This window comes from Planococcus citri, chromosome 3, assembly GCF_950023065.1.
Source record: "Planococcus citri chromosome 3, ihPlaCitr1.1, whole genome shotgun sequence".
Lineage (NCBI taxonomy): Eukaryota > Metazoa > Arthropoda > Insecta > Hemiptera > Pseudococcidae > Planococcus > Planococcus citri.
In genome coordinates this window covers 1,151,366-1,174,841 of record NC_088679.1, presented here as the reverse complement: position 1 = coordinate 1,174,841, position 23,476 = coordinate 1,151,366, and the positions used below count along the sequence as shown (strand labels likewise).

At 34.6% G+C, this 23,476-nt stretch overlaps 6 protein-coding genes across 8 annotated transcripts; 1 reads left to right on the top strand and 5 right to left on the bottom strand.

Moving 5' to 3' along the window:
- Positions 1-204: 204 nt before the first annotated feature.
- On the bottom strand, positions 205-3,489 carry LOC135840281 (NHL repeat-containing protein 2). 2 transcript variants are annotated; one of them, XM_065356725.1, is made up of 12 exons: positions 3,293-3,489; positions 3,047-3,225; positions 2,802-2,968; positions 2,565-2,724; positions 2,210-2,481; positions 1,915-2,052; positions 1,642-1,853; positions 1,334-1,559; positions 1,072-1,254; positions 888-995; positions 629-797; positions 205-544 (listed from the first exon to the last, which is right to left on the bottom strand). In XM_065356725.1, the coding sequence occupies exons 2-12, from the start codon at positions 3,210-3,212 to the stop codon at positions 306-308; spliced, it is 2,040 nt and encodes a 679-aa protein (XP_065212797.1). In that variant the 5' UTR covers positions 3,213-3,225; positions 3,293-3,489; the 3' UTR covers positions 205-305. The 2 variants fall into 2 exon arrangements, with proteins under 2 accessions (XP_065212797.1, XP_065212796.1); XM_065356724.1 differs by having other exon boundaries at positions 3,047-3,489.
- Positions 3,490-4,142: 653 nt separating this feature from the next.
- LOC135840277 (dentin sialophosphoprotein-like) lies at positions 4,143-9,814 on the bottom strand. 2 transcript variants are annotated; one of them, XM_065356717.1, is made up of 7 exons: positions 9,397-9,814; positions 8,957-9,075; positions 8,511-8,716; positions 8,308-8,421; positions 8,026-8,187; positions 6,811-7,948; positions 4,143-6,723 (listed from the first exon to the last, which is right to left on the bottom strand). In XM_065356717.1, exons 3-7 carry the CDS (start codon positions 8,692-8,694, stop codon positions 4,503-4,505), a joined length of 3,819 nt encoding a protein of 1,272 aa, XP_065212789.1. In that variant the 5' UTR covers positions 8,695-8,716; positions 8,957-9,075; positions 9,397-9,814; the 3' UTR covers positions 4,143-4,502. The 2 variants fall into 2 exon arrangements, with proteins under 2 accessions (XP_065212789.1, XP_065212788.1); XM_065356716.1 differs by having other exon boundaries at positions 4,143-7,948.
- Positions 9,815-11,043: 1,229 nt separating this feature from the next.
- LOC135840295 (uncharacterized) lies at positions 11,044-12,775 on the bottom strand. Its single transcript, XM_065356741.1, has 4 exons — positions 12,472-12,775; positions 11,578-11,777; positions 11,345-11,476; positions 11,044-11,237 (listed from the first exon to the last, which is right to left on the bottom strand). Exons 1-4 carry the CDS (start codon positions 12,476-12,478, stop codon positions 11,151-11,153), a joined length of 426 nt encoding a protein of 141 aa, XP_065212813.1. The 5' UTR covers positions 12,479-12,775; the 3' UTR covers positions 11,044-11,150.
- A 727-nt stretch (positions 12,776-13,502) lies between these two features.
- LOC135840280 (HEAT repeat-containing protein 6) lies at positions 13,503-18,346 on the top strand. The gene is made up of 17 exons (XM_065356723.1): positions 13,503-13,842; positions 13,921-14,163; positions 14,248-14,448; positions 14,580-14,774; positions 14,844-15,050; positions 15,143-15,315; positions 15,400-15,632; positions 15,713-15,876; positions 15,954-16,161; positions 16,259-16,410; positions 16,499-16,621; positions 16,708-16,832; positions 16,925-17,006; positions 17,106-17,249; positions 17,335-17,415; positions 17,510-17,725; positions 17,817-18,346. The coding sequence occupies exons 1-17, from the start codon at positions 13,684-13,686 to the stop codon at positions 18,072-18,074; spliced, it is 2,964 nt and encodes a 987-aa protein (XP_065212795.1). The 5' UTR covers positions 13,503-13,683; the 3' UTR covers positions 18,075-18,346.
- LOC135840289 (THO complex subunit 4-like) lies at positions 18,160-21,198 on the bottom strand. The gene is made up of 5 exons (XM_065356735.1): positions 20,656-21,198; positions 19,612-19,746; positions 19,382-19,529; positions 19,166-19,297; positions 18,160-18,640 (listed from the first exon to the last, which is right to left on the bottom strand). Exons 1-5 carry the CDS (start codon positions 20,875-20,877, stop codon positions 18,519-18,521), a joined length of 759 nt encoding a protein of 252 aa, XP_065212807.1. The 5' UTR covers positions 20,878-21,198; the 3' UTR covers positions 18,160-18,518.
- A 648-nt stretch (positions 21,199-21,846) lies between these two features.
- Positions 21,847-23,378, bottom strand: LOC135840291 (ubiquitin-conjugating enzyme E2 S). Its single transcript, XM_065356736.1, has 5 exons — positions 23,060-23,378; positions 22,792-22,939; positions 22,519-22,709; positions 22,315-22,443; positions 21,847-22,228 (listed from the first exon to the last, which is right to left on the bottom strand). The coding sequence occupies exons 1-5, from the start codon at positions 23,066-23,068 to the stop codon at positions 22,082-22,084; spliced, it is 624 nt and encodes a 207-aa protein (XP_065212808.1). The 5' UTR covers positions 23,069-23,378; the 3' UTR covers positions 21,847-22,081.
- Between the last annotated feature and the right edge of the window lie 98 nt (positions 23,379-23,476).

Below are 23,476 nucleotides of genomic sequence, written 5' to 3'. Positions count from 1 at the left end.
TCTTGAATAATGATCATCTTATCGAGAGAACAGTTCAATAAAAAATATGCTTAGTAATTGTAAGAGTGGTTTCCTGGCTGCGAACGATTTTGAAATATGGTAGTGGGATTAGCATGCTGAGAGAGCATGTAGCTTCAAGTTCGATCGGTTTTTTTACTGATGAACTTGATAAATGAATCAAAATGTAATAACTAATAAACAGAATAATAAGTAGATTATTTAATTGAGTCAAATGCATGAGAAAAAATGCAACCGAATATTATAAAAACAAGTTAAACTGATTGTCAATTACGATAGATTATTATTTACGATATCACATGGGTAAATTCGCAAACTGCATCGTTATTCGAATGGGCGGAGTGTTTGATGTTGACAACATAACATATTTTTTCAACAGAACACACCGAATTTCGACAAATATATATTACTCCGTCGATTAGAACTTTCACTGCATTTTCGGAGAGCGGTATAGTAATTTCAGTATTCACTGTAGGTTTGAAGTCCATCCGAATTTCGTCAATCGTGCTTTTTCCCCAACTTTCATCTAAAAAATGAATAATTTATGACGAACACAAATACACGGAGACTTGAGCCAAATTTCTCATACTCGATGAGTGAAAGTATTTACCAGTAAAACTGATGCGCCAAAATGAAGGGGCATTTTCTGTGTAACAAACTGACGATGGTTTGTCAATTTTTAAAACCAAGTTGAATTTTCTCGTACTGGTGTCCATTTCGACAGATTTTTCAGCGTTTATATGTTTTGGCTTGCTCGATTCCATTGAAGAAACTGGGAACTAAAATCCAAAAAAAAAGGTCAGTTTTCACTTAACATTTCTCAAGGGAAAAAAAGGTTAAATTTACGTATAATTAATATAATTAATAACCAGCGAAACGGATGAATTCTCTGGGTTGTACAATTTGATACAATTATTATTGGTATCCGCAATAAGAAGATTATTTTCAAACATAGAAATACCCGCTGGTTCGTTCAACTGTAAAATAAAAACGGAAAATTCATTAAAACTGAAACTGAAGAACAGAATAATGTACTAAAAAAAAATGCTTCACCTTGGTATCCAGTTTGACAGTTGAACAACCATTTTTCGTAGATAATTCGACAATTTTGATTTTATGATTGTAAGAATCTGCAATATACAGTTTTTTACTGTTTTCATCCCAAGATACCCCTAAAGGATGTTGAAGCTTCGCATCAAAATCAAAACCATCTTTATCGCCGAAGGCAAATAAATCCTAAAACACGAAATACAGATACATAATATACCAACAAATTATCAACATAAATTTGAAAAAAGAAATATTTTTTTTATACCAATGGATTTTTATTTCCTCCAACGACGCCGCTAACTTGACCAGTAGTTAAATTTAATTCTCGTACAGAGGAGCTTTCACTATCGGCTACAAAAATTGAATGCCGTTCGGCAGAGTAAGCCAGACCAGAAGGCTGTGCGAAAGCAGCTGCATGCGCGTAGTGATTATTTCGATTTTCTTCTCGTCCTGAACCAGCGATCGATTTGCATTGGCCTTTGGAGCCTTTTCTATACGTTAAGAATACGTATAAAAATTACTATTTAAAAATTTCTCGACGCATATTTAATTTAAAAGGGGGGATTTTCGTACTTGAAAAAAGTTTGATCATCGTCGCATAAATACAGAGCCCAAATCTGGTGATGGCCTGCCATCGCTATGAATAGTACGTTGGTGTTCTTACTAAAACATAAATCCCAGGGAGAAGAAATCTCCTGTTTGTCCCACAACTTGCCGCCAACATGATCATTACCTTGGGTGCCATTACCAGCGACCGTTTTAACAAGCTCATTATCTAAATCAATCTAGAAGAAAAGTCAATTGTAAATTTACAAAACTTCTTTCAACAGAAAATGAATGATTTACCTCTCTTATAGCATGATTTTCATTATCAGCTACATACAGCAAGTTGGACTCTTTGAATACCACTCCTTGTGGAGAATTGAATTTTGCCACTGAGAACTTGCCGTCTTCAAAGCCCGGATCTAATCCACCAATAGTGTGCTATAAAATAGAAACACATTTACCTACCAACCGTTTGTTTCAATACGTATTGATACAATGATACATGCACAGAGAGTTCCGTAATATATGAATAAAAATGTATAAGCACCTGTAAGTGTGTATTATAAATTGATATGTATTATGTCGATTTGCTCACCAAAACTAAACCACTTTTATCGGTGATTAAAATACGATGATGACCGCTGTCCGAAATCGCTAAACGTTTACTACTTTTGTCATAAGCGATTTTTCCCGGATAAGCCAACATGCCGAAACTTGTCAATTCATTGGTTATCTGAATCTGAGGAAGGGAGTGATCAGAAAGATACTTTTTACAATTCAAAAAGGACAAAGTTTCTCCGATGAAATTAGTCAGAAAATCTAAATGACCTTCTCCGTGTAGCACCAAAAGTATAGTTCCATTCGGTCCTGTAAAAAAACGAAAATTTCGTCTTATTGAGCACAAAATGAGATGAATAACGTGATAATTAATAGAACATAATATTTCTCACCTATCAGAACTAAAGAAGGCCAACAATTGACATTAAAATTATCCCACATTATTCCGTTACAATCGTTTATTACTGGATGCGAGATTCCGTACCGTTTTACAGCCGAGACTATATTTCCTGTCTGCTTTTCGTTTTTGAATTTTGCATAATGAACACCTACCTAGAATTAAAACACCTATTAATAATCTCTTTCATATTAATACTGTTACTATAAAATAATCTTTTAAAAAGTTATACCACAACAAATCCGCTTTCAATGGAGAATTTGTCTTCCAAAATTTTCAAATCCGGCAAAACGTGCATACAGTTAATGCAGCAGTAAGTGAAAAAGTCCAGAAGAACCAACTTTCCTTTCAAATCTTTGTGAAGGGATAAAGGGCTATTTGTGTTAATCCATTCTGCATCTGAAAAAACCATTGATTGCGATAATTTAAAAACTTGTAATGAGATGTGATTTGGATATCAAGTAAAAAAGTACTCACCAGCAGGAAATTCTTTAGCTTTGATTGAAGATTCGTCTTTGAGAACTCTTTCTAAATAATCCAAAGTAATCTGTCTTTGCTCTGAAGATGATTTAACAGATCTGTAGGAGTAAATGAAAGACTCTGGCCCAATCCTTCCCGAATCGGATAATGGTTCGTCGAACATCTTTCTTAAGAGTCTGTTGAAGCTCCGAAACATCACATTCCACGCTACGAGATACCAATAAGAATGAAACGAGAAAGTACCTTCAGAATATTTCGGTGTTTCTTCGAGTTACTTCAGTGAGCACCTTTCTCCGTAGCTCATTTCAATTCATATGGAACTGTGCATAATATTTATGAGGTACAAGCACGTATGTCGAATATTTACCAAATTCAAATAGGTAGGTATGAAAAATTGAAAAGTGAAAGTTTCAAATTTCAAAATTAATAAAAATAAATTTTTTTAATGATAAGAAATTGAAGGCACAGACGAATCAGTAGCAGAAAGGCAATTTTTTGTAAAAAAAAATTTCTAGCTGGAGCAAGCTGGAGTCACGCCACTGAAACTGAAACTAAAAACGTTTGAAAACCAAAATACTTTCGGATAAAATACAACTTTTAACATTAAAAAAATTAATTGTTTTCAATTCAACGGGAGGTTCGTTTTCGTTCTAGTTTTGGCGAAATACCTTGACCTACCAAATTCTGAGTCTGACCAAATTCAACTTCAAGGCGTAAACGTAAAACGACGATGTTCAAAAATTCAAATTCAAAATTTTTAGGCGCTCATTTTGTTTGTCCATTAACTCGATTTCTTTTTCAATTTTCAATGTTTAAAAATTCTGTATGTACGCAAGCCGCAAATTAAAATTGTTGCTTTCAGAGCTTTAATGTATTTTGTCATTTTCTCATTGAAAATGCACTCGCCGATGGGCCGGTGTATCATTAAAATTGATGTGATCATTCCCTGTACTTGCTTTCAAGTTTTAATTCTTTTTCCTCGAACGTACGTAGACGTACTTTTTCAGCATAAAATTGTCAATAAAACGCGTTAGTTTCAAACTAATATACAAAATTTAAGCACGATAGCAAAAGAAAATAGCACACAGAAAACGACAATTTGAAAATCTATATTTTCTGAAATACATATTTACACGAAAGCTATAAAATTACAAAAATACAACATCTGTAAAATTACATAACACAATATTTTTTTAATCGTATCTAAAACTAATCATACTGAATAGGTATCCTAATTTCTAACAGAACAATTTCATCCCCATATTTTTTTTTTATTATTATTATTCATTGAGAAGAAAAGTAACAAAAAAGAAAGCTATAAAATAGGTTTCAAAATCGAAAAGACGAAAATAAAATCTAATACAGAAGTATTACATACATTTAAATTACATAGCAACTAGCTCAATACAAAATTTATACACTCCACATGGAGTCAATGATTCATTTATGATTATTAGGTAGTTTGATGCACTTTCGTATTTCCAGCTGACTTCGCGACGCCTGTTTCTGTTTTTGGTATTTTTTGCAGCAATTCAGAGTGACGTTTAGCCAGTGGTTTCGTGGAATCGTCGATGGCGGACTTCGATGGAGTAATATTACTCGGTTTGTTAAGCTTGAGTTGTTTACCCGGAGGTTTGAATCTGACTGTGCGTATCTGATCTGGAGTAATAGGCATGCCTAACAAACAGGATAGCAACTGAGACGGATTTACAGTAATTTGTCCGCCACCTTGAGCACCAGGTGATATCGAAGTCACTTTACTCAACGCGACCATTTGTTTCTTACAACTCGATGGTAATTGTACTTCTGTTTGGCGAAAATTTTCGCGATAAAAGCTATCGTAATCGAAAAGTTTTTGAGGTTTTTTACTCTGGCCATTCGGTTTGGGAATGTATCTGTCTGGTCGACTTTTCGGCTCTTTTTTCACCGTTACTGTGGGCCGATTTGGTTGTTTCGGAGTGGCCGGCGAAGGTGTAGACGCCATTTTCATCTTTTTTTCTGGTCTAGGTGTATCTTGCGGAGAACTTTTCAAAGGTCGTTTTCTAGAACTTTTCGGCTCGGACCGCGATGATGACGAATACTCTTCGGAAAAATGCGGGTGTCGTTGATTCGGCGTCACTAATGTACCATCGGGTAAAAATTTCAAACGTTTTCTTCGAGTTTGCATACTGAACGTAGGCGTTATTTTCTCGTTACTGGTATTCATCTTCGTTCTGGGAGTAGCACCTTCGTTGTTAGTACGTTTACTGGTATTTTTTTCCTTGGTCATTTCTGTCGAGTTCGCAACTTCTTTATTCGATTCATTATCATTATTAGAATTGGTATCATCAACAACTTGGTCATTCGATTCGTTACTAGCGCTTAAATCTGTTTTCGCTATAACTGGGTCTTTTGATTCGTCATCATTAAGGCTAGAATGAGTTTCCGTTTTTATTTGTTGCTCTAAAGGACCAGTAGAGCTCAAGTTTGATTCCGCTTCATCTTGATTTTTCAAATCATTATCAAAGTTGGAACTGGTTTCCATTTCAATATGGTCATTAGAATCAGCATCGGCACGAGAATTTATTTCTGTTTCAACTTGGTCTTTTAATCCGGCGTCGGCACTGGAACTCGTTTCGGTTTCGAACTCTTTTTTCAACTCAACATCGGCGCAAGGATTCGTTTCAGTTAAAATTCGCTCTGTCGACGGAAGGTCCCCGCAAGAATTCGTTTCTGTTTGATCTTCATCTTTCGTTTCAACATCGAAGCAAGAATTCGTTTCAGCTTGATCTTGATCTTCCATCTGAACGTCGGCGTCGAAATTCGTTTCTGTTTCATCTTGGTCTTTCATATCAACGTCGGTACAGGAATTCGCATCTGTTTCAACTGGTTTTGTCATTTCAACGTCAGCGCAGGGATTCGTTTCTACTTCGACTGGATCTTTCAACTCGAACTCAGCGCTGGAGTTCGATTCGGTTTCACCTTGGTGTTCAAACTCGACGTTGGCGCATGAATTCGTGTCCTCTTCAACCTGGCTTTTCAACTCATCATCGTGGGAGATGGAATTCGTTTCGGTTTCAACTGGATCTTCTGAATCATCAGCAGCGTTTAGCATTTCTATTTCATCGGTCTGATTTGTCGTTTCGGTTTCAACTTGATCTTTCAAACCATCACCAGTGTTCAGAATTACGTTTTCGTCGGTAGAATTTGTCGTTTCGGTTTCAATTTGATCTTCCAAATCATCACCGGTGTTCAGAATTACGTTTTCGTCGGTAGAATTTTTCGTTTCGGTTTCAATTTGATCTTTCAAATCATCACCAGTGTTCAGAATTACGTTTTCGTCGGTAGAATTCGTCGTTTCGGTTTCAATTTGATCTTTCAAATCATCATCTGCATTTAGCCTTTCCTTTCCATCGGTACAATTTGTCGTTTCGGTTTCAACTTGATCGTTTGAATCATCATCCGCGTTTAGCTTTTCCTTTTCGTCGGTATGATTCGTCGTTTCGGTTTCAACTTGATCCTTTATACCATCGTTAGCACCTAGCATTTCTTTTTCATCGGTATGATTCGTCATTTCGGTTTCCATTTGATCTGTTACATCATCATCAGCGTTCAGCATTTCAGTGTCGTCGATATGATTCATTTCTAATGGGGCATCTTCGTTCGGCAACGTAGTAATTGTATCATCGGAGTTCCTGTAGGAATTTTCATCCAACTTAGTTAATGTGATCATCGGTTTAATGAAACTAACAGAAGTCGAACTAGTGAAATATAAAACAGACCCATTGTATGATTTCAATTTGTATAGATATTTGGCTCTCTTCTTTCTCTTGCTCAACGGTCCTCTCTTTTTGCCTATTTTCGGTTTTTTCGCTTCTTCTTGACCCTCAGGACCAGCCGGAGAATCGGTATCTTTTCGTTTCGACGGTGACCGAACCGAAGGTGGAGTTTCATCGGCGACTGCGTCAGTGCTGACAGAAGGAGGAATGGAGTTATTCGCCATATTTTCATTCTGAGGATAGGGAACTTGTAAATTTCCGGTGACATCGTCCTTCAAATCCGATGTTGATTTCCCAGAAACTGTTACATCTTCCCCATTGGGGGTTTTGCCATCGTTTGACTCAATACATGCATTGTCAGCTACGGCCGTAATGTCATCGTTTTTCATTTCAATTTCACTTCCAGAAGCTTTCTCAGTACATTCGATGTCTGGAGTTTCCAAACACAAAGAAATTTCTCGAAACGAGGTGTTCGCTTCGTCAACTACAACGCCGTAACTGTCATCATTTCTCATTTCAGCAACATTTTCCGATGTACCGTTCAATTCTCGGTCAGATTCATTCGAGATATTTTGATCATTGCCAGAATAATCGTTTACTAAATGCGAATTATTCGAGTTTACGGAAGAAACTGTGCCGATAAATTCTTCATTACCGCAATTCTCAACGCTCTGCGGAGTTTCAATTAAGCCGAAGCTCGCATTTTCTCCTAAATCGTTGGAATACGTTTGTTTAGATTCCGTAGTCACCTCATTATTTCCGTCAACTGGTTCAGCCAACGACGAATTCTCACTGAGAACATGATTAGAGTCGTTTTGATTGAAAATATCGGCATCATTGAAAAGGCATACAGATACAACTCCTTCGCTGCTATTCAAACAAGGTGACGTTTCCAATTTAGTGGAGTCTTTTTCAGACGCAACACGAGAATGTTTTTCGTTTTCTAGCTCCTCGAGTTCCATTGATTGGTAATTGGTCGCATCTTCTTTGCTTTTTTTAAAATCGGATATAAATGCATCGACGATTTCATTTGTTTGCTCGGTATCCGTTCCACCAAGTTGAATTGTATCGTTACAAGGTTTTTTGACCACAGAATTCAATTGCGGATACGATCGTATGAAGCGTTGATACCATTCATCTCCTGTAAAATATTACGTACAAAGCGTTATTCATTTTTTTCTTGCGGCAATGAGAAAACTGTAAAGTGAAAACATTTACCTGTCTTTCGTGAAGTTCTATCAAAACCGTGATTAATATTGTTCAATTCAGCGTACTCGAAAATGATTTTCTGCACGGCATCTTCTTCGATCCCATTGCATTGATTACTAATGCGCGTAACTTTTTCAATTAATTCGCAATATTGATCGTTACTAAAAATGTCTGTAAAATGATGATTTGTATTGGTAAAAAAATCATATAAAATCTTAAATACCTTATGAAGATTTAGAGGAACGCGCGATAATCATAAAATCAACTACAGAAATAATTTCAACAACATACCATTTTTGCCTGAAACAACAGTGTCATCAAGGCGTACGAATTTTTCATTTGGAACATTATCCATAACTTCACTGGAGATATCCTTCGATTCCCCGAAGCATTGAAATTTTCTCTCTGCAAAAAAGTGATTTCCTAATTTATTCGAATACCTACCCAGTTTTAAAAAAATCAATCGAAAGAATAAAAAAAATACTAATAAATACCATTCTGTTCGCGAACTGATTTCTCCAACGAAATATCTCTTTCACAATTCATCAATTCATTCTGTAAAATTTCAAGAGCGGTATGACATTTCTCTGAAACGTCATTGGCAGGTAGCTTATCATCTTCGCCAGCGAAGAGACCAGCGTCTTTTAAATCTTCGTCGGTGTGACTCATTTCTATCATTATTTAAAACGATCTGAAATACCTATCCAAAACAAATTCATTGAATAATGTGTTCCGAAATGATAAAAATACAACTTATTTGATAGACCTAAGCGCCTATCAAATACTTCGACAACCTAGTACATTTGAGCTTATTTATGCAATATGTTACCATCTTGATTAAAATGCGTTTGGTACCGTATGATTAAAGTAAAGATATAAATTATTCGAATAAAGTAATACAACATCGTAAGCTGAAAACTATTCAATCAAAATTTCTTACTCCACAATTGTTTCCGTGTGTTTGGTGTTTCAAGCGTGTTTTCCTTTACTCATTCAATAGTCAACACAGCGCATTCCTAGACTCGCAGATACCCAACTTCTGAATTCATAGTTTCTTCACTAAAATCCAAACAAGTACAAGTTCAATAATTAGATGATCTACTGAAAACTTTTATTCCGTTTTTATTTCGAATATATTTATACTATATTTTTTCACCGACATGCAAGTTTAATTCTTCACGCTTTGCCTTATCACTAAATCGTCTAAAAGAATTTTTCGGAACATTGTTCCGTTAGTGAACTAAGTACTGGAATTTTTTTTGTTCCATACTAAATACGTTATTAAATTGAAAAAAATACATAAAAAATCTACTGCGAACAAAATATTAGCGTTAAAAAAGCTTGGCGTTATGTTTATCACAATATGTACCTAGTACCTACCTAGACCCTCTACTTTTATCTTGCAGCACTGCTTCGACAAAAAATATTTGCGAATGAATAAAATTCAATTTTGCACAATTTTAACGATGATAGATGACTTATTAAATTTTATTATGACAAAACCATTCCTGGAATGACTCTTAAAAATATTTAATTTCAAGAACAATATGCAGCATTTGCCTATACGTTTACTCAATTGACGACCGTTCGTTATGAAATACCTCCAAAAGTTGTATCATTGAACTACTCATATTAGAAAAAATTGGAAGCCAAAATCCATAGAATTAAAACATCAATAAGAAAAAATAGTAGCAAGATGAATATTTTACAATTAGCACACCATTTTAAAAACAAAAATGAAGAAGTAAATTGTGCAGTAAAATGATTAAAATCTACACCAAGCAATGCAAACATTCGCCAAAAAAAAAACATCGAGCATGCTTCATCGAGCGTCTAAATTTTTCCGGTTGGAGTAAACTTTTATTTTCGATAACGGAACGGCTGCTCGTATCACTCGTATCCTTTCACAGATGTTCGTTACGGGCTAACGGTATCGGCAAGTCACGGAATCGTAACAGTGTTCGTTGTTCGTAACTTATACGTATCCGCATTTCGTTTTTTTTTAGTTTTTCATATTTTTTTTCTTTTTGATTATTTTTTCTTTCAATGCTTTCAAAATTTAATTTAAAAAATAAAAATAATAATACTTTGAAATTGTTTGTTACTAACTAACTTACTAATGGAAGCGATCAGCTCCACCCCAGTGTCTTTATCTTTACTGTCTTTGTATTGTAAGTCGTAGAGTTGTAAATTAAAATCGTAAAAATTGATTACCTATTGCGTAGTGCGACTGCATCAATGCATGTATGGAAAATGCCAGTTCTGTTTCTGAAATTCTGATTTGATTCTGATCAGTAATCATTAAGAGATGAGACATTGGATTGGATTACTGTTTCATTTTGAACTCACTATTAGGCAATTAAGTAGACTGGTGTTGGTTTAATTAATTATTCATTTACATACATTGAGTGTTGACAAAAATCTTACATAAGCCTCGCTGTCCAAAACTGGTCCAAATCCAAATCATGTCCGAATAGCTGATTGATACCTTTACCTGCAACCTGCTTAAAATTTTTAAAGAAGATTGCTGCCTTGTTTAGTGCAGTGATGTTTCTACTATTGCAGTACCTATCGAAATCGAAACTCAAAACATCCTACTCAAACAAATTTGACGAACGAATAAAAATTTAATGTGCATCATTCACTAGGTACCTATCGAAAAAGTTCAGCTGTATACTCTCTCGAAAAAAGAATTCAGAATCAGAACCACAATATTGCAAACTGTTTAATACTACTTATTTCAACAGCCTCCCTATCGACGATATTCTGTAGGCGAATTCACTAGCGTACCACTCACTGTTCTATATTAGTTGGTCGACTTGATCACCAATTTAGAGAAATGCTACATTTTTTCTAGGCATTCCATAATATTGACAGAAAATGTTACCATGTAAGTCATTCGCTACCTATCGTAGTCCAGACTCATGAGATACTTACTCGATCGATGCATCTTATTGCATCTCAACTCAACAATTTTTTTCATGTACCTACCTATTTCTGCTATAGGTAATTACTGCGCACAGTAAGTAAGTAGATAATTATGTATGTATACTATGGATACGAAATACGAGTAGGTTACAACTTGATATATTCTTAGCATAGAATGTTTAAATAATAATACAAAATAACAATAATCACTGCAAGCCCACTAGTTTTCCCCCCAAATTATTTAGAGCTTCTGTTGCTGATCTTGAAAGTTTCTTTACGGCTTCCATTGGAAACTGTTTTAAAAACCATAAATCAATTTTTAATTTACATTCTTCTCATGTGGCAGCCTCTTGGCAACAAAATGTCGTAAAATTTCAGATTTGATTTCCAAATTACTTACAGTTAATGCAGAACTGATCACATTAGAAATGGCTTCTACTCCACTCACGACTCCGCGACCTATGCGTTCAAATTTATCACCCTTATTCCCGTATTTTTCTTCTGGTCGAATTGTATCTACGACTGGAACTGGCTAAAGACATAAATCGATCACTGAGTACCAATTAAAATTCTTTCAAAATCAACTTTCAAAGTACATATTTGGGCCGGGGGGCGGGTAATATGTATACGTACTTTGAGCACATTTATTAAAGTGGATTGTAATTTTGAAAGCTCTCTTTTATTCTTCAATTCAGTTTGCTTATTAGCTTCTTTTTCACTCAAGTCGAAAAAAGAAGCTTCTTCTTTATCTTTTAGCGTTTGATTCGAATGCGACGACGATGTATAGAGCAATAATAAAATTAATGTAGTAGAACTAATTTGTGATATGATACCTGCAAAAAATAAATAGGTAAATAAATAAAAACATGAAAATATTATATTCCTATACTTATTAGGCTCAAGTATTATAGATAGGTATAGTAACTGTAATCCAAAAGTGGTCATTAGTCATTTCACTTTACAGCAATAAATTCGTCAACTTTTATTCAGTAGATAATTCGTATCTACTCATTTTTTGAAACCTACCTACTTTTCTAAAAGTGCACTTTTTCGAAACGTCAAAAATGACAAAATTAAATTAAGTACCTACTTAAAGTGTTTCATTCAAAACATGAAAAATTTGAACTTCTATTCGGTTATTGCCACACAACATAATATGTAGAAATACAGTATGAACGAGATTATTTTTCTTCGGAGTTCGGAATGATTGAGTAAAAATATCAACAAAATTCGGTCATTGCTTAAAAATATCTTGGATACTAATGTTGAAAAACTGTTGTTTTCGAAAAAAATAGAATAAATAAATAAATCCTATAGGTAGGTAGGCATATTCAAACAAAATGCAGCTAAAGAATGTTAATTGATGTGTAGATCTATGTAGGTACACCCATTCCCCTATATTTACATAGGTATTATGTAACTTGGATGGCTTGTGACAACAGTTTCTTAGGTAATAATGTTTTGTTTGATTTGATCAAAAGAACACTTTCTGAAAATTATTAGTACTTTACTTACACTTCTACTTACCTTTCATACTGAAACAATAATTTTAAAATCACTTTCTTGTTAAAATAATTATTTACCTACTAATAAAATAATTTTGAACACTTCAAACGAATTTCAAATCATCACTTTTGTTACACATTCCTCGTAATGTTTAGCGAGTTGATGCTGATTAATTAAACAAGTTTCGTATTCTTTTTCGCCGACGACCAGTATACGAAATACGAATTACGTGAAAGCAGGCATATTTACTTGAATGATGAGAGGATAACCTAACAGTTAAAAATGAAAGTTTCTTAATAGTGTGGCAAGTTATCAGTCGAATCATTAATGAGAAAAGGAAGGGTTTATTCATAATATGGTAAGTAGAAGAAGTATTGCCATATTCGTACTTTTATTCGTACCATTCCTTGATTGAATACGAGCTAATTAGGTTTGTGTTGCAGGTAAACATTATACAGAATTGATTTGTATGAAATGCTCTAAAGTCTAAGGAGATGAACTCGACATGTAAAATTAGAAGTTTTACTCAAAGTGCGAAGACAAAACTGATTTTTGTGCTCATGAAATTACGTTGAACATCACGTCATCACATCAATAATACCTATGTTAACAAATTTAAGCAGATATGATTAATGCTCAAGTCTCAGAAAAATTTCAATCTACGCGGATAGGTATACCTAGGGAGGTATTTCTCAATTCTCATTTTTCAACAAAAAGAGTATCGAAATAAAAATGCCTGGAGAAAATCACTGAAATTAAATGTTAGTGCCTAACTGCCTACCGTTAATAGGTACCTACTGAAATCGGAACTTTGAGTTTAAACTTTGAAGTTTGAAGGAGAAAGGAAGGGAAGGAAGGAAGTTGTATTGTAAGCTATAAATTGTTTGCTCAATTTTTTGCACTTTTTTATTATTCGAACTTGAAGTTCAAGCTCAAAGTTCAAAGGTTCAATTCAAACTAACAAACTTCAAAAATTCAGAATGAACGACTTTGAAATGAATCGATTAATCGTCATCGGAAAAAATAATCGATTACGCTATTTTAAATCGATTAATATTCTTATCAAAATCTCCTCTTGGCTCTTATCAATCATTTCTGTGCTGCGAACTTCTGGAGATTCTGGAGTTCTGGAGAAATGTCCTAATTATTCGTTATTCAAAAACCGTATTCAATCTAATTCCAGAATCGCTCAAATCCAAGTACTGCTGTGATATTCATGGTATTCTTTTCATAATGGTGATTGATTCGATCATCGATGACAATGTTCTCAGGATCAGATCTCACATATCTAGGCTCCATTCGTTATTGGAGAATAGTGAAACAGACTTGCCCAGATTAAATTGCATCCTCGATGATTTAAATGCTGTGAATACCGATTGTGTTGGTGCAGAAGTGAGTACTGTTGCCATCTTCTTATTTTTCTTGCACTGTGTCTTTGATAATCAAGATTGCGATTTTGATGTAATTTAGGAGAAATTCACTTGTATTCGATTATGCTGCTCCATAATTACTCCTTCAGATGCTATGTTAACTGGAAAATGTGGACAAGTCGTCTTAAAATTTATTCGCGAAGAAAAAGTGACTGAAGAACTGGCAGTGTTCATCATTCAGTGGTGTTTGCAAGCAATAATGAAGTCTCCGGATATTTCACAAGTTGAGCTACTGAGAGTGTTGGAGTTCATGTTCGAAACTGAGTTTGGTTCTCATAAAGAAGTAAATGGGTGAATTTTGTAATGAATCACATTGACACGTTGGTCATAAATTCTCTTATAATTTTTTTTTTTTACGATTTTCCAGTTGATTGATAGTGTGTTGAAGGTGTTACAAATACCATTGGAAAGTAAATCAAAGTTGGTGTTTCCAGACGAATTATTGCTTCATCGTTTGTACTGTATTCGAGCTATGATACCGATGATGAATACAAATCATCTAGATGTGGTTAAAGATATGTCTTTAGAATTAATGCAGAGCAATTTGGATAATAATTCGAAACCTGAAGTAAGCGATTGATGAAAACTTGAGTACCTAAACCAAAATCTACCATATTTATGGACTATATACTATTTGATATTAAATTGAAATGTTGCATAGCTGAAAAAAGTGTATGTCATAAAATTGTCATTTTTCAGGTATTGTTAGCACTGTTGGAAATTTTACAAATGATATGTGAAAGAAATAACTCGTGGCTCTCGGATAACGTCGGCGTCATTCTGGGTGTTTCCTTAGCTCTTTCTTCTTTTGGTTTACCTCATCATGTCTGCCAGATTCCGCGGTATATTTTGCCCACGCCTTTACTACCCGAGAGTAAATCTGATGTTAAAAAAGTAATTTTGCTTCAAACTGTAGAAAGAAGTTTTGAATTTTTTATAATTTTTTAATCTTATTCTTACTAGTCTAATAAAGTGAAAAATAGAAGAAAACCGAAAAAAAGTGCAGCTGAGAAAATCAAGTCGGCTCCTGTTGATGAGATACCTGAAATTAACTGGTCCCTTAGTGAATCTGATTTTTCTGATAGTGAGAATAGCCGCGCTCATCAACAGCGTAAAAGCGAACGAAAAATTCGATTATCCGCATTGTCTTTATTACTGTATGTTATCAAAGTGAGTGTATTATTATGTACAATGGTGGTATTGGTGGTTAACATTTGATATTTTTTATTAACGAAATAACCTATATTTATAAAAATTATTAGACTGTTGGCAAGAAAGAAGTGGTTGGTTATTGGGATAATATTCTGAGCGGACCTTATTCCATTTTGAAAACTCTTTCCAACGATACGTCTCCTAGGTCGCGAGTAGCTATTACCGCAATTCTTGGTATCTTAATTAGCACCGGAAAAATGTATATTTCGCAAGCTCAGCACAAGTAAGCTTATTATCATGTAATTATATAAATTCCCAAATAACTTCTCTCGATGCGTGTATTTATTTTACCTATTTATTTGTTTAGTTCTAAGAACACCAATACGCCGTACGTTTCATGGTCGCAGCTTTTATCGGATCTTATAACATTAGCTCATGAAACACTTTGCGATCTTGCTCGTCAGTCGCAATCAGTCGTATCTTTGCTGTCGATCTTGAATTGTTTGATCGTTTTCATTCGAAATATTCCGTATCATCGTTTGAGCGATGGTCTTATAAGAAACATCGTTCATTCTGTTACCCCACTACTTAGACATGTTGGTAAGTTGATGTTGAAGTCGATGTTGAATTAGACATCAAAATGTGAAGAAAATTTCGATAATATTGGATTTTTTTGGTAGATTTTTCCATTCGCAATTCGGCTATAAAATGTATGACAGAATTCGTTATTTTGGAACCGAATACCGAAGAGCAAATTCTTCTAATACGGACAAATCAAATGTACCCGGTACCAGCTGGTAGGAGTGATTCGTGGATTATTTTATACTGTCTGGAATCACTCAAGGTTCCCTCGATGTCATATTTATTTATTGGCTGTATCATCTTCATTTCTTCAACTACAATTTTATAATTTTTTTACAGAACGATAAATTATCGGTCAATGTGAAATCTGAATGTTGGCTTCTTCTCGGCTGCCTCGCTAAGCATCACTTCATAACGAACGTTTCGGGCGAAAATCTAGATGAAATGGTGATTTTATTACGAAAAGATTTGCAGGATAGTAATATCATGGTTCAGAAAAATGCTGCCAAAGCTTTTGAGCAAATAGCAATTCCTATGGGGGCATTTGGTAAAAAAAAATATGAACCGTTGATGTTCATTTTCGCTTTTTCATCGAACCTCGCTCGCTTAGATTCGTAAGATAACAGCAAGTTTTGTTTTACTAGAATCGTCATGTGGAGTGAGTTGTTATAATGTTTGGCTTTCAATGCTCCAAGGACCTTTGGTACCAATGCTTCAAAGTACTTCCGGAATCCTGGCAGCGGCGGCTGCAGATTGTATTGCTGCTATAACATGCTCTATATTTCAGCAGTTGCCGGTTAGATGTGCATTCTTTTCAGTTTGCAATGGTTTGTTTATTTTGTAAATTGTCTCGATTTTTATTCGGCTAATGTGAGAATTTTTAGGAACGGTTGAGAATTTTCATCATGACTGCCTTATTTGGTTGCGTCGGCCACGAGGAGCATTTAGCTCGGTCTGCAGCTGCGAGAACTTTGGGAACTATAGTAGTGTTTCCGTTTTTGTCGCATGTAATTAGTATTTTTTATACATTTTTATTAAGGTACCTTACGTTTTGCAAAATATTGAATCAGTAATGTTTCCTATTCCTATGCAGGATATTCAAATAATTTACGACGTCGCCGATCGCATTGTGTGCGCTTTAAACGATGATAACTTAATGGTTAGAATGAAAGCAGCGTGGGCCTTGGGTAATCTAAGCGACGTTTTACTTTCTGGCAGGTAAAAAATGTGAAATCGTCTGCAGATACATATTACAAATAGGTTTCCCATTTTAGATTTAGATCAAATTGTAACTTCGCGTTTATTTTCAGGGAAATCGGCGTGCCAATTGAAGAAGTGCCGTTATTAAATGTGTTAGACATTGCAGTACGTACGGGTAGCGATCACGAAAAAGTAAACCTTTTCATAATATGTACACGAAATTGAAATCATGCTTACTTGTACTTTCGTATTCGATTAAATAATGTTTGAAAAATTTGTTTTTGGTTTTAGGTGAAGGCTTGCTCGATGAGAGCTATTGGAAATCTATTTTTATTAGTAGAAGATCAACATTTAAAGATAGAAAAATTTCGCTTATTAGTTGATCAAGCAGCGACTACCTTGAATACAAATTCTTCGACCGAAAATAATATGAAAGTAAGCCTATTTTACGCACTTTGTGCTGAAAAAATCTATGGTTTTCGTGTTTTTGTTATTACAACGATTTTTAAATTATTATCAGGTTCGTTGGAATGCATGCTATTCGTTGGGAAATATGTTTAAAAACGAATTACTATTACTGCAAGTGGACACAGGCTGGCAGGTAAGCATTTCATGGTTATGGGTATTCAATTAGTTATGTTGCAGAACTATCTCACATTAAAATACATACCTATTTTCCTTCTTTTTTTTCACAGTTCCAAACTTTCCAGACGTTCACTAAATTAATCGTCAATTGTACTAATTTCAAAGTTCGTCAAGCCGCTTCTACTGCCTTATCAATGATATCGAAACGCGAGCATTACGGTGATTACTATTTAAAATTATGGCCGGCGTTGTTCAAAGCATTCGACAATTCGCAAAATCTTCCCGATTTTGCTGAGTACAAACATCAGCGGAATTTAGTAGATCAGGTAAATTTATCGCTGTCTAATGATGTTTTCAAAATAATACCTACCTACCTGTTATGACGAATCGATAATTGAAATTTTTTCTCGTTTTTAGCTTTGTTTTCTTCTATGCCACCTAAGTAATTTTCTTACGGTAGATGATATAAGTACGTTGCATTCCATTTCAATAGCAGAAAATTTGGAGACGTACGTGAAACACATCGTTGAGGTGAAAAAGCGCAATACCGTTGTTACGGACAAATTTTCATCAGCAGCTCAACACGTAGGAAGCTTGCTGTCTGCGAATCTATCATCTGAACAAACGAAGATAATTCAAGGCTTACGAATGGTATTGGTTGCTGCTGAGGAATAATTTTTTGAGATTAATTAGAATAATCTGTGCTTCTAATCAGTTACCAGTTGGCGGTGGTTTGATTTAATGTGAAGAAAAGTCACTCTGGTTTTGAAATCGGATGTATTTGTTGTCAACAGTCGGAGTGACGTTGAATGAGAAAACGAATCAATCGTACATAAATAGAATTCTTTTTATCAACTAATTTAGTAACAGCACACTGTGATAAAGTCATTATTTTCATAAAGGTACAAATTAACATATATTTTTAACATTACATTTAATAAATTACACAGTGTTTCGTATCATTTGTACAAAATGAAATACACACTTGAACGTTCCATGTTCGTAGTATGGTTTCAATATTACACAGCTCACACGAATACCAGTGGAAACGTCAATTTACTAACATTTTTACTCATAACGCATTTGCCGCAAGTTCAAAATATTCACAGATGATCATTATCAAACAGCTTTCGCGCGGTATTCGTCCAATTCTGCGTCGAGTTGTTCAGCGCTGATGTTGGCAGTATTTCTTCTACGATTACCCATCATTTTGCCGCCACCTCCTCGGTTCCCGCTTGGATCTATAATAATACGATTTGTAATTAAAATTCCGATTAGTGGAACTGTAACGGCAGGATCTTTTTACTACGCTCATGCCAAAAATTGATTACTATTCATGCGATCGATTATTGGTATGAAGTCGCGAGAATTGAAAAAAATCAGCGAAAATCTAAATAACGGAGAGGAAACCGAATCTTTCATTTTTCGGATATGATTCTTTTTATTGATCGGATGATGTTGGTTTACAATTTGACGTTTAAGCTACGTTAATTTAGATCACATCACACTTGTTCTTCATTTTTTTTTTTCGAACAAATGCAACATCCCTTCCAAGTATAGCATTAATGATCTTTTCTTGATACGCAGCCATTAATTGAGACAAATTGTATCAATTTAACGTTATTTATTATTCGTAATTTACAAAGTACCGATGTATAAAAAAATATAATCAAATTAAACAGCATAAAAAATTTGACCAGACTGAACGAAGTAACAAAAAAGCAGCACAAGCTCGTAATCTAGAGAAGCGAAAACTTAGAACTCACTAAAACGTCTTCTTCCACCGACAGCGTTATTACCACCGCCCATCCGCCTATTATTTCTAAAATTTCCAATTCTTCTGTTTTCAACTAAGCGGTTTGGAGCCGGCGAGGCAATTTCAATTTCCATTGGACGACCTAAAGGTGGTAAAATAAGGATACGAATGTTTAGAAAATCGCACTTTACTCGCGCATGATACCAAATATGTACACACAACTTACCATCCAAAGGAATTCCATTGTACTGATTAATAGCGCGTATCGCGTCGGTCCTCTCCTCGAATACAACACTACCGGATCCTATCGATCGACCAGATTTGTCGTAATGTATTTCACTAGAGATCAACGGTCCAACTTCCATGAACAATTCCTGAAACAATCGTTTCGTTATCAATAAATCAGCGTAATTTATGCCATCAAAACAGAACATATGACTTGTTACAAACACAAACCTCCAAATCTGAGTCAGTGACGCCGAATTCCAAGTTAGAAATTATGATTTTTGTTCCTTCGGAGGAACCAATTCTTTGTTTAGCGATGTAGCTGTCTTCATACAAGTCGTGCGACCAAGGTCTATCGATATCTCCCTGAAAAATTACACATTTAAAAGTTTAAAATTTGCATTATTTATATCAATAACACCCTATTCAGTTACAGGTAAAGTACGAAACAATTGAAGGCACTCAACGAAAGACAATATTCAACCAACTTAAACATAATTGATACAGTACACTACATCTTCCATACACGCCTCTTAGTACTTAATACAGAGTTGAGTCTACGATGTATTCAAAATGAATAAAAAAAAACCAACACGACCAAACGTATATTTAAAGTATCATAATTATAAATAAAACAGCTTGACAAAGCTTACAAAAAACGAGCGTCAGTAATTCATTCATAAAATGGAGATGATCTAGGTAACATATAACTTTATACAGAAGTAGAAAAAAAATGAAAGTTATATGTTTTATGTTTTTTAACATGAATTCAGTATAAGCATAACGAAAAGTAAGAATTGGAATTGCTTATCAGAACAATAAAAAATCACAACTATAAAATAGAATCTGGAAACTGGTCGTGGGTGAAGATAGACTGGTTAATTGACAAATCGGCCAACGAAAATTGCATCACATTGACAGATCACGAACAAATACTTTTCAAGAATTTCCAAAATGCCTCGAGTAACAGAAGGCGTTACAATGAAAATATAACCAACTGCGGTTGTTGAATGACGTTAAAGTACGAGTATCGAAATCACTTTCGTATGTGGTAATCGATGAGAGCTTTCTCAATGATACATTGTCGCCAATTAGGCATACAGATGGAAATAGCATAGTTTGACACTACGCATAGATGCGCCCAAATCATCAACGCTGATAGGTATCAAATTTTGTAGTTTCATACTTTGAAGGTTAGAAATTTCTGAGATGGTCAACTCAGGAACCATAGTCGATACAATAGCGGAATCGTGTAACTTGATTTATGATACTAACTCGTTTGTAAGGTGAAAAACGTGCTGTGCTTCGAGTACGACTATTATTTCGAAATCTAGGCCCATTGAATCCGCCACCGCCGCCTGATTGATTTCCAGGAACTGATCGGGGATTCTGATTGTTCCGGCGTAGAGTTGGCTTCTTTTTACTAGCATTAAAACCTTTGGCCGATCTATTCTTTTTGATAATATCGTCCAAACTCATATTTATATCGGTTGTCATAATGGTTATTTAGTTGCAGCGAATTTACAAATAAACGAATCTTTATTACACGGAGTTCAAGAACGGAAACTGCTTCACTTTCAAGTTACGTTATCACGTACTCAACATTCAATATTGAAGCGAAATATGAAGTATATCACGTAACACTGCGCGAGAAAGAATGAACTTTGAATTATTTATAACAGCACGAAATTTAACGACACAAAAAGAATACAGAACTAACGTTAGCGACAAAATATAACCAAAAATTGTAACATCAAAATACAAAGAATCAAACTCAAAGTTACAACAAGATGGCGATAATCTCACGAGTGCTAACAACAAAAACGGAACTCTTTTCTGTGCTTAGCATGCCTATTGAATATTGATAGGCACAGATAACACAACATGCACGACCTCTGCAAGTTGCAAGTGCAACTAACTACTAAAAACGAAAACTGAAACTGGAACCAAGGGGCAAAAGAGAAAACAAGCACAGCACATTTCTCCGAGCCCGTAACGAAACGAACAGTTTAACGTGACTCATGGCATGACGCCGGGGTTTGAGCAACGAACGTAACGTAACCAAAAAATTTCAGATTCAGACGAAAACGAATCCTATCTGTTACGCTTTACGTTATCTTTCAATTCAATAATTTTAAATTTCAACTGTCGGTGCTCGAAGAACGAGATTAAATTAATTGAGATTTCTGTCAACTGAAATAATTTCGGATTTATATCAATTATCAAATTCTAGACCTGACCTGAAACATTTGGAAAATCTTCTCACATTAGTCACATTACTTGTTACAACGATCACAATTCACATTCACAACTCAGTTCGGTACTGGCAGGTTTAGGAATCATGGGGCAATTCATTACAACTCAAGAGGTCCAAACTAATTTGGTGGTCTTCGTCAAACCACGAACATTGAACTGAAATTCTGAAAAAAAATTAATCTACTCATTCGTAACCTTCGCATACAGGCATTAAAAGATCGCACATCAGTTTGTATTTTTAAAAAGTAACACGATTGCAGCATATTTGTGAATTTTCAATACGAGAAAACGGAAAACACCAAAAAATAGCACATTAAATAATGACTTGATACAAACTTATTTCTTACACGTTTTACAATACGGGAAAAATTACAGAAAGTACACATTTTTACAAGCCATGACATTACACGCAATAAAACACAATAAATTATTAAATATGAAAACATCATAATCTTTTTAAAGTTCTCTTTTTATCTTTAAGCAATTTTGGTTTTTCAACGTTTGAACTTTTAGGCACACCCATAGAAGAGTACTTTTTGGCTGTAGAAGCATCTGAACACGAGTCTCTATTGATTTTGCTACACTTGATGCTCTGTGGAGAAAATTGCTCACATTACATTTATACCAATAACGGTGTGTAATTATTCAATGACAATACGTAAATGCAACTAAATTTACCGGTGCATGAATTTCAGTCATCATAGAAGCTCGTTTATAGTATTCTTCGTAATTTTCCAACAAAAGTTTACCGGCTTCTTCATTTAAGGCTGATTCGGCATTAGGAACTATCAGCAAGCATTTTATAGTCTAACAAAAATAATAATGAAGTTTTTCGATATGACAAAATGAAAAATAACCATAAAATAATATGTGAAAACATACCAGCAGAATGTGTTTCAGACCGAGATTTGGTTTCCAATCTTTCTTGAGTGTGTTCACACATATTTCTCCATTTTTAGCGACATTCGGATGGAAAACTTTGGTCACGAAGTATGCTTTGGGAGGTCCAATAGGGAATTCTTTGCCTAAACATAACTTGATCTTGAATGTTCCTCCTGCATAAGGCGTTCCAGCTGCAGCAAAACAAAAAGAGTCCATCAACGATGTTCCATTCAGTACAAACACAAAATAAATAGCTCGAATCACTGTATTTACCAGGTCCTTCGACAAAAGCTTGAATGTCTGAAATGTCAGCTTCGTTCAAGATTACTCTAATTCCTTCAGGTGGATTATCAGTCAACTCGTGAAGCTCCTTGATAATGCCTCGAATTATTTGAGGAGATAAATTTTCAACATTCGACATCTAAACATAGACATAAACAAACATGTTATTAGTTTCAATTATTGAAAAGGTTCAGCTTTCTTGCAGACATCTACAGTATTATCGATTCAAGCATATGAAAAATTCGAAAATTATACTTACAGAATTCATATTGCGGAGAACGGAAATACAATATAAATGAAAAATACAGTGTGGCAAAAAATTATCACAATACACAATAAAACCGTTGATTATGAATGTAATTTTCGAGATTGAAGATTTTGAATATTTGAATTTTGAACAGTAATAATTCCTAACACCAGAACAGACCACGATTCCTCAACATCACACTTTGGAAAAAGTTTACTTCAAATTCTAAGCATAATCAACGAATACAAAATTAATAATCGGAAACTTTGAATTTTTGAAGTTGCTATAATTCTAACAACTACTACAAGGAATGAGGAACCATGTTTGAAAAATGAAAAAGAAAAACAAAAATTTCAGTTCAGTGTAACCAGTTCAATAAATTCAAAATTGAATTGCCTGGAGTCGAAATGATGACTTCATTGCATAATG

Coding starts and splice junctions, on each gene's coding strand:
- LOC135840280 (XM_065356723.1), top strand. CDS start 13,684: ATGGTGATTGATTCGATCATCGATGACAATGTTCTCAGGATCAGATCT. Junction 16,162..16,258: donor AATTCCTATGGGGGCATTTG/GTAAAAAAAAAT, acceptor TTGTTTTACTAG/AATCGTCATGTGGAGTGAGT. Junction 17,726..17,816: donor AGCGGAATTTAGTAGATCAG/GTAAATTTATCG, acceptor TCTCGTTTTTAG/CTTTGTTTTCTTCTATGCCA.
- LOC135840291 (XM_065356736.1), bottom strand. Junction 22,444..22,518: donor GTCTGAAACACATTCTGCTG/GTATGTTTTCAC, acceptor TATTTTTGTTAG/ACTATAAAATGCTTGCTGAT. Junction 22,229..22,314: donor TGACTGAAATTCATGCACCG/GTAAATTTAGTT, acceptor TTTTCTCCACAG/AGCATCAAGTGTAGCAAAAT.
- LOC135840281 (XM_065356724.1), bottom strand. CDS start 3,245: ATGTTTCGGAGCTTCAACAGACTCTTAAGAAAGATGTTCGACGAACCA. Junction 2,725..2,801: donor TTGAAAGCGGATTTGTTGTG/GTATAACTTTTT, acceptor TTTTAATTCTAG/GTAGGTGTTCATTATGCAAA. Junction 2,053..2,209: donor ATAAAAGTGGTTTAGTTTTG/GTGAGCAAATCG, acceptor TCTATTTTATAG/CACACTATTGGTGGATTAGA.
- LOC135840277 (XM_065356716.1), bottom strand. CDS start 8,694: ATGATAGAAATGAGTCACACCGACGAAGATTTAAAAGACGCTGGTCTC. Junction 8,422..8,510: donor ATCAGTTCGCGAACAGAATG/GTATTTATTAGT, acceptor ACTTTTTTGCAG/AGAGAAAATTTCAATGCTTC. Junction 8,188..8,307: donor TGTTGTTTCAGGCAAAAATG/GTATGTTGTTGA, acceptor ATCATTTTACAG/ACATTTTTAGTAACGATCAA.
- LOC135840289 (XM_065356735.1), bottom strand. CDS start 20,877: ATGACAACCGATATAAATATGAGTTTGGACGATATTATCAAAAAGAAT. Junction 19,298..19,381: donor CAATGGAATTCCTTTGGATG/GTAAGTTGTGTG, acceptor TACCACCTTTAG/GTCGTCCAATGGAAATTGAA. Junction 18,641..19,165: donor CGGTGGAAGAAGACGTTTTA/GTGAGTTCTAAG, acceptor GTATTATTATAG/ATCCAAGCGGGAACCGAGGA.
- LOC135840295 (XM_065356741.1), bottom strand. Junction 11,477..11,577: donor CTTTAATAAATGTGCTCAAA/GTACGTATACAT, acceptor TTATGTCTTTAG/CCAGTTCCAGTCGTAGATAC. Junction 11,238..11,344: donor TGATCAGTTCTGCATTAACT/GTAAGTAATTTG, acceptor TTTTTAAAACAG/TTTCCAATGGAAGCCGTAAA.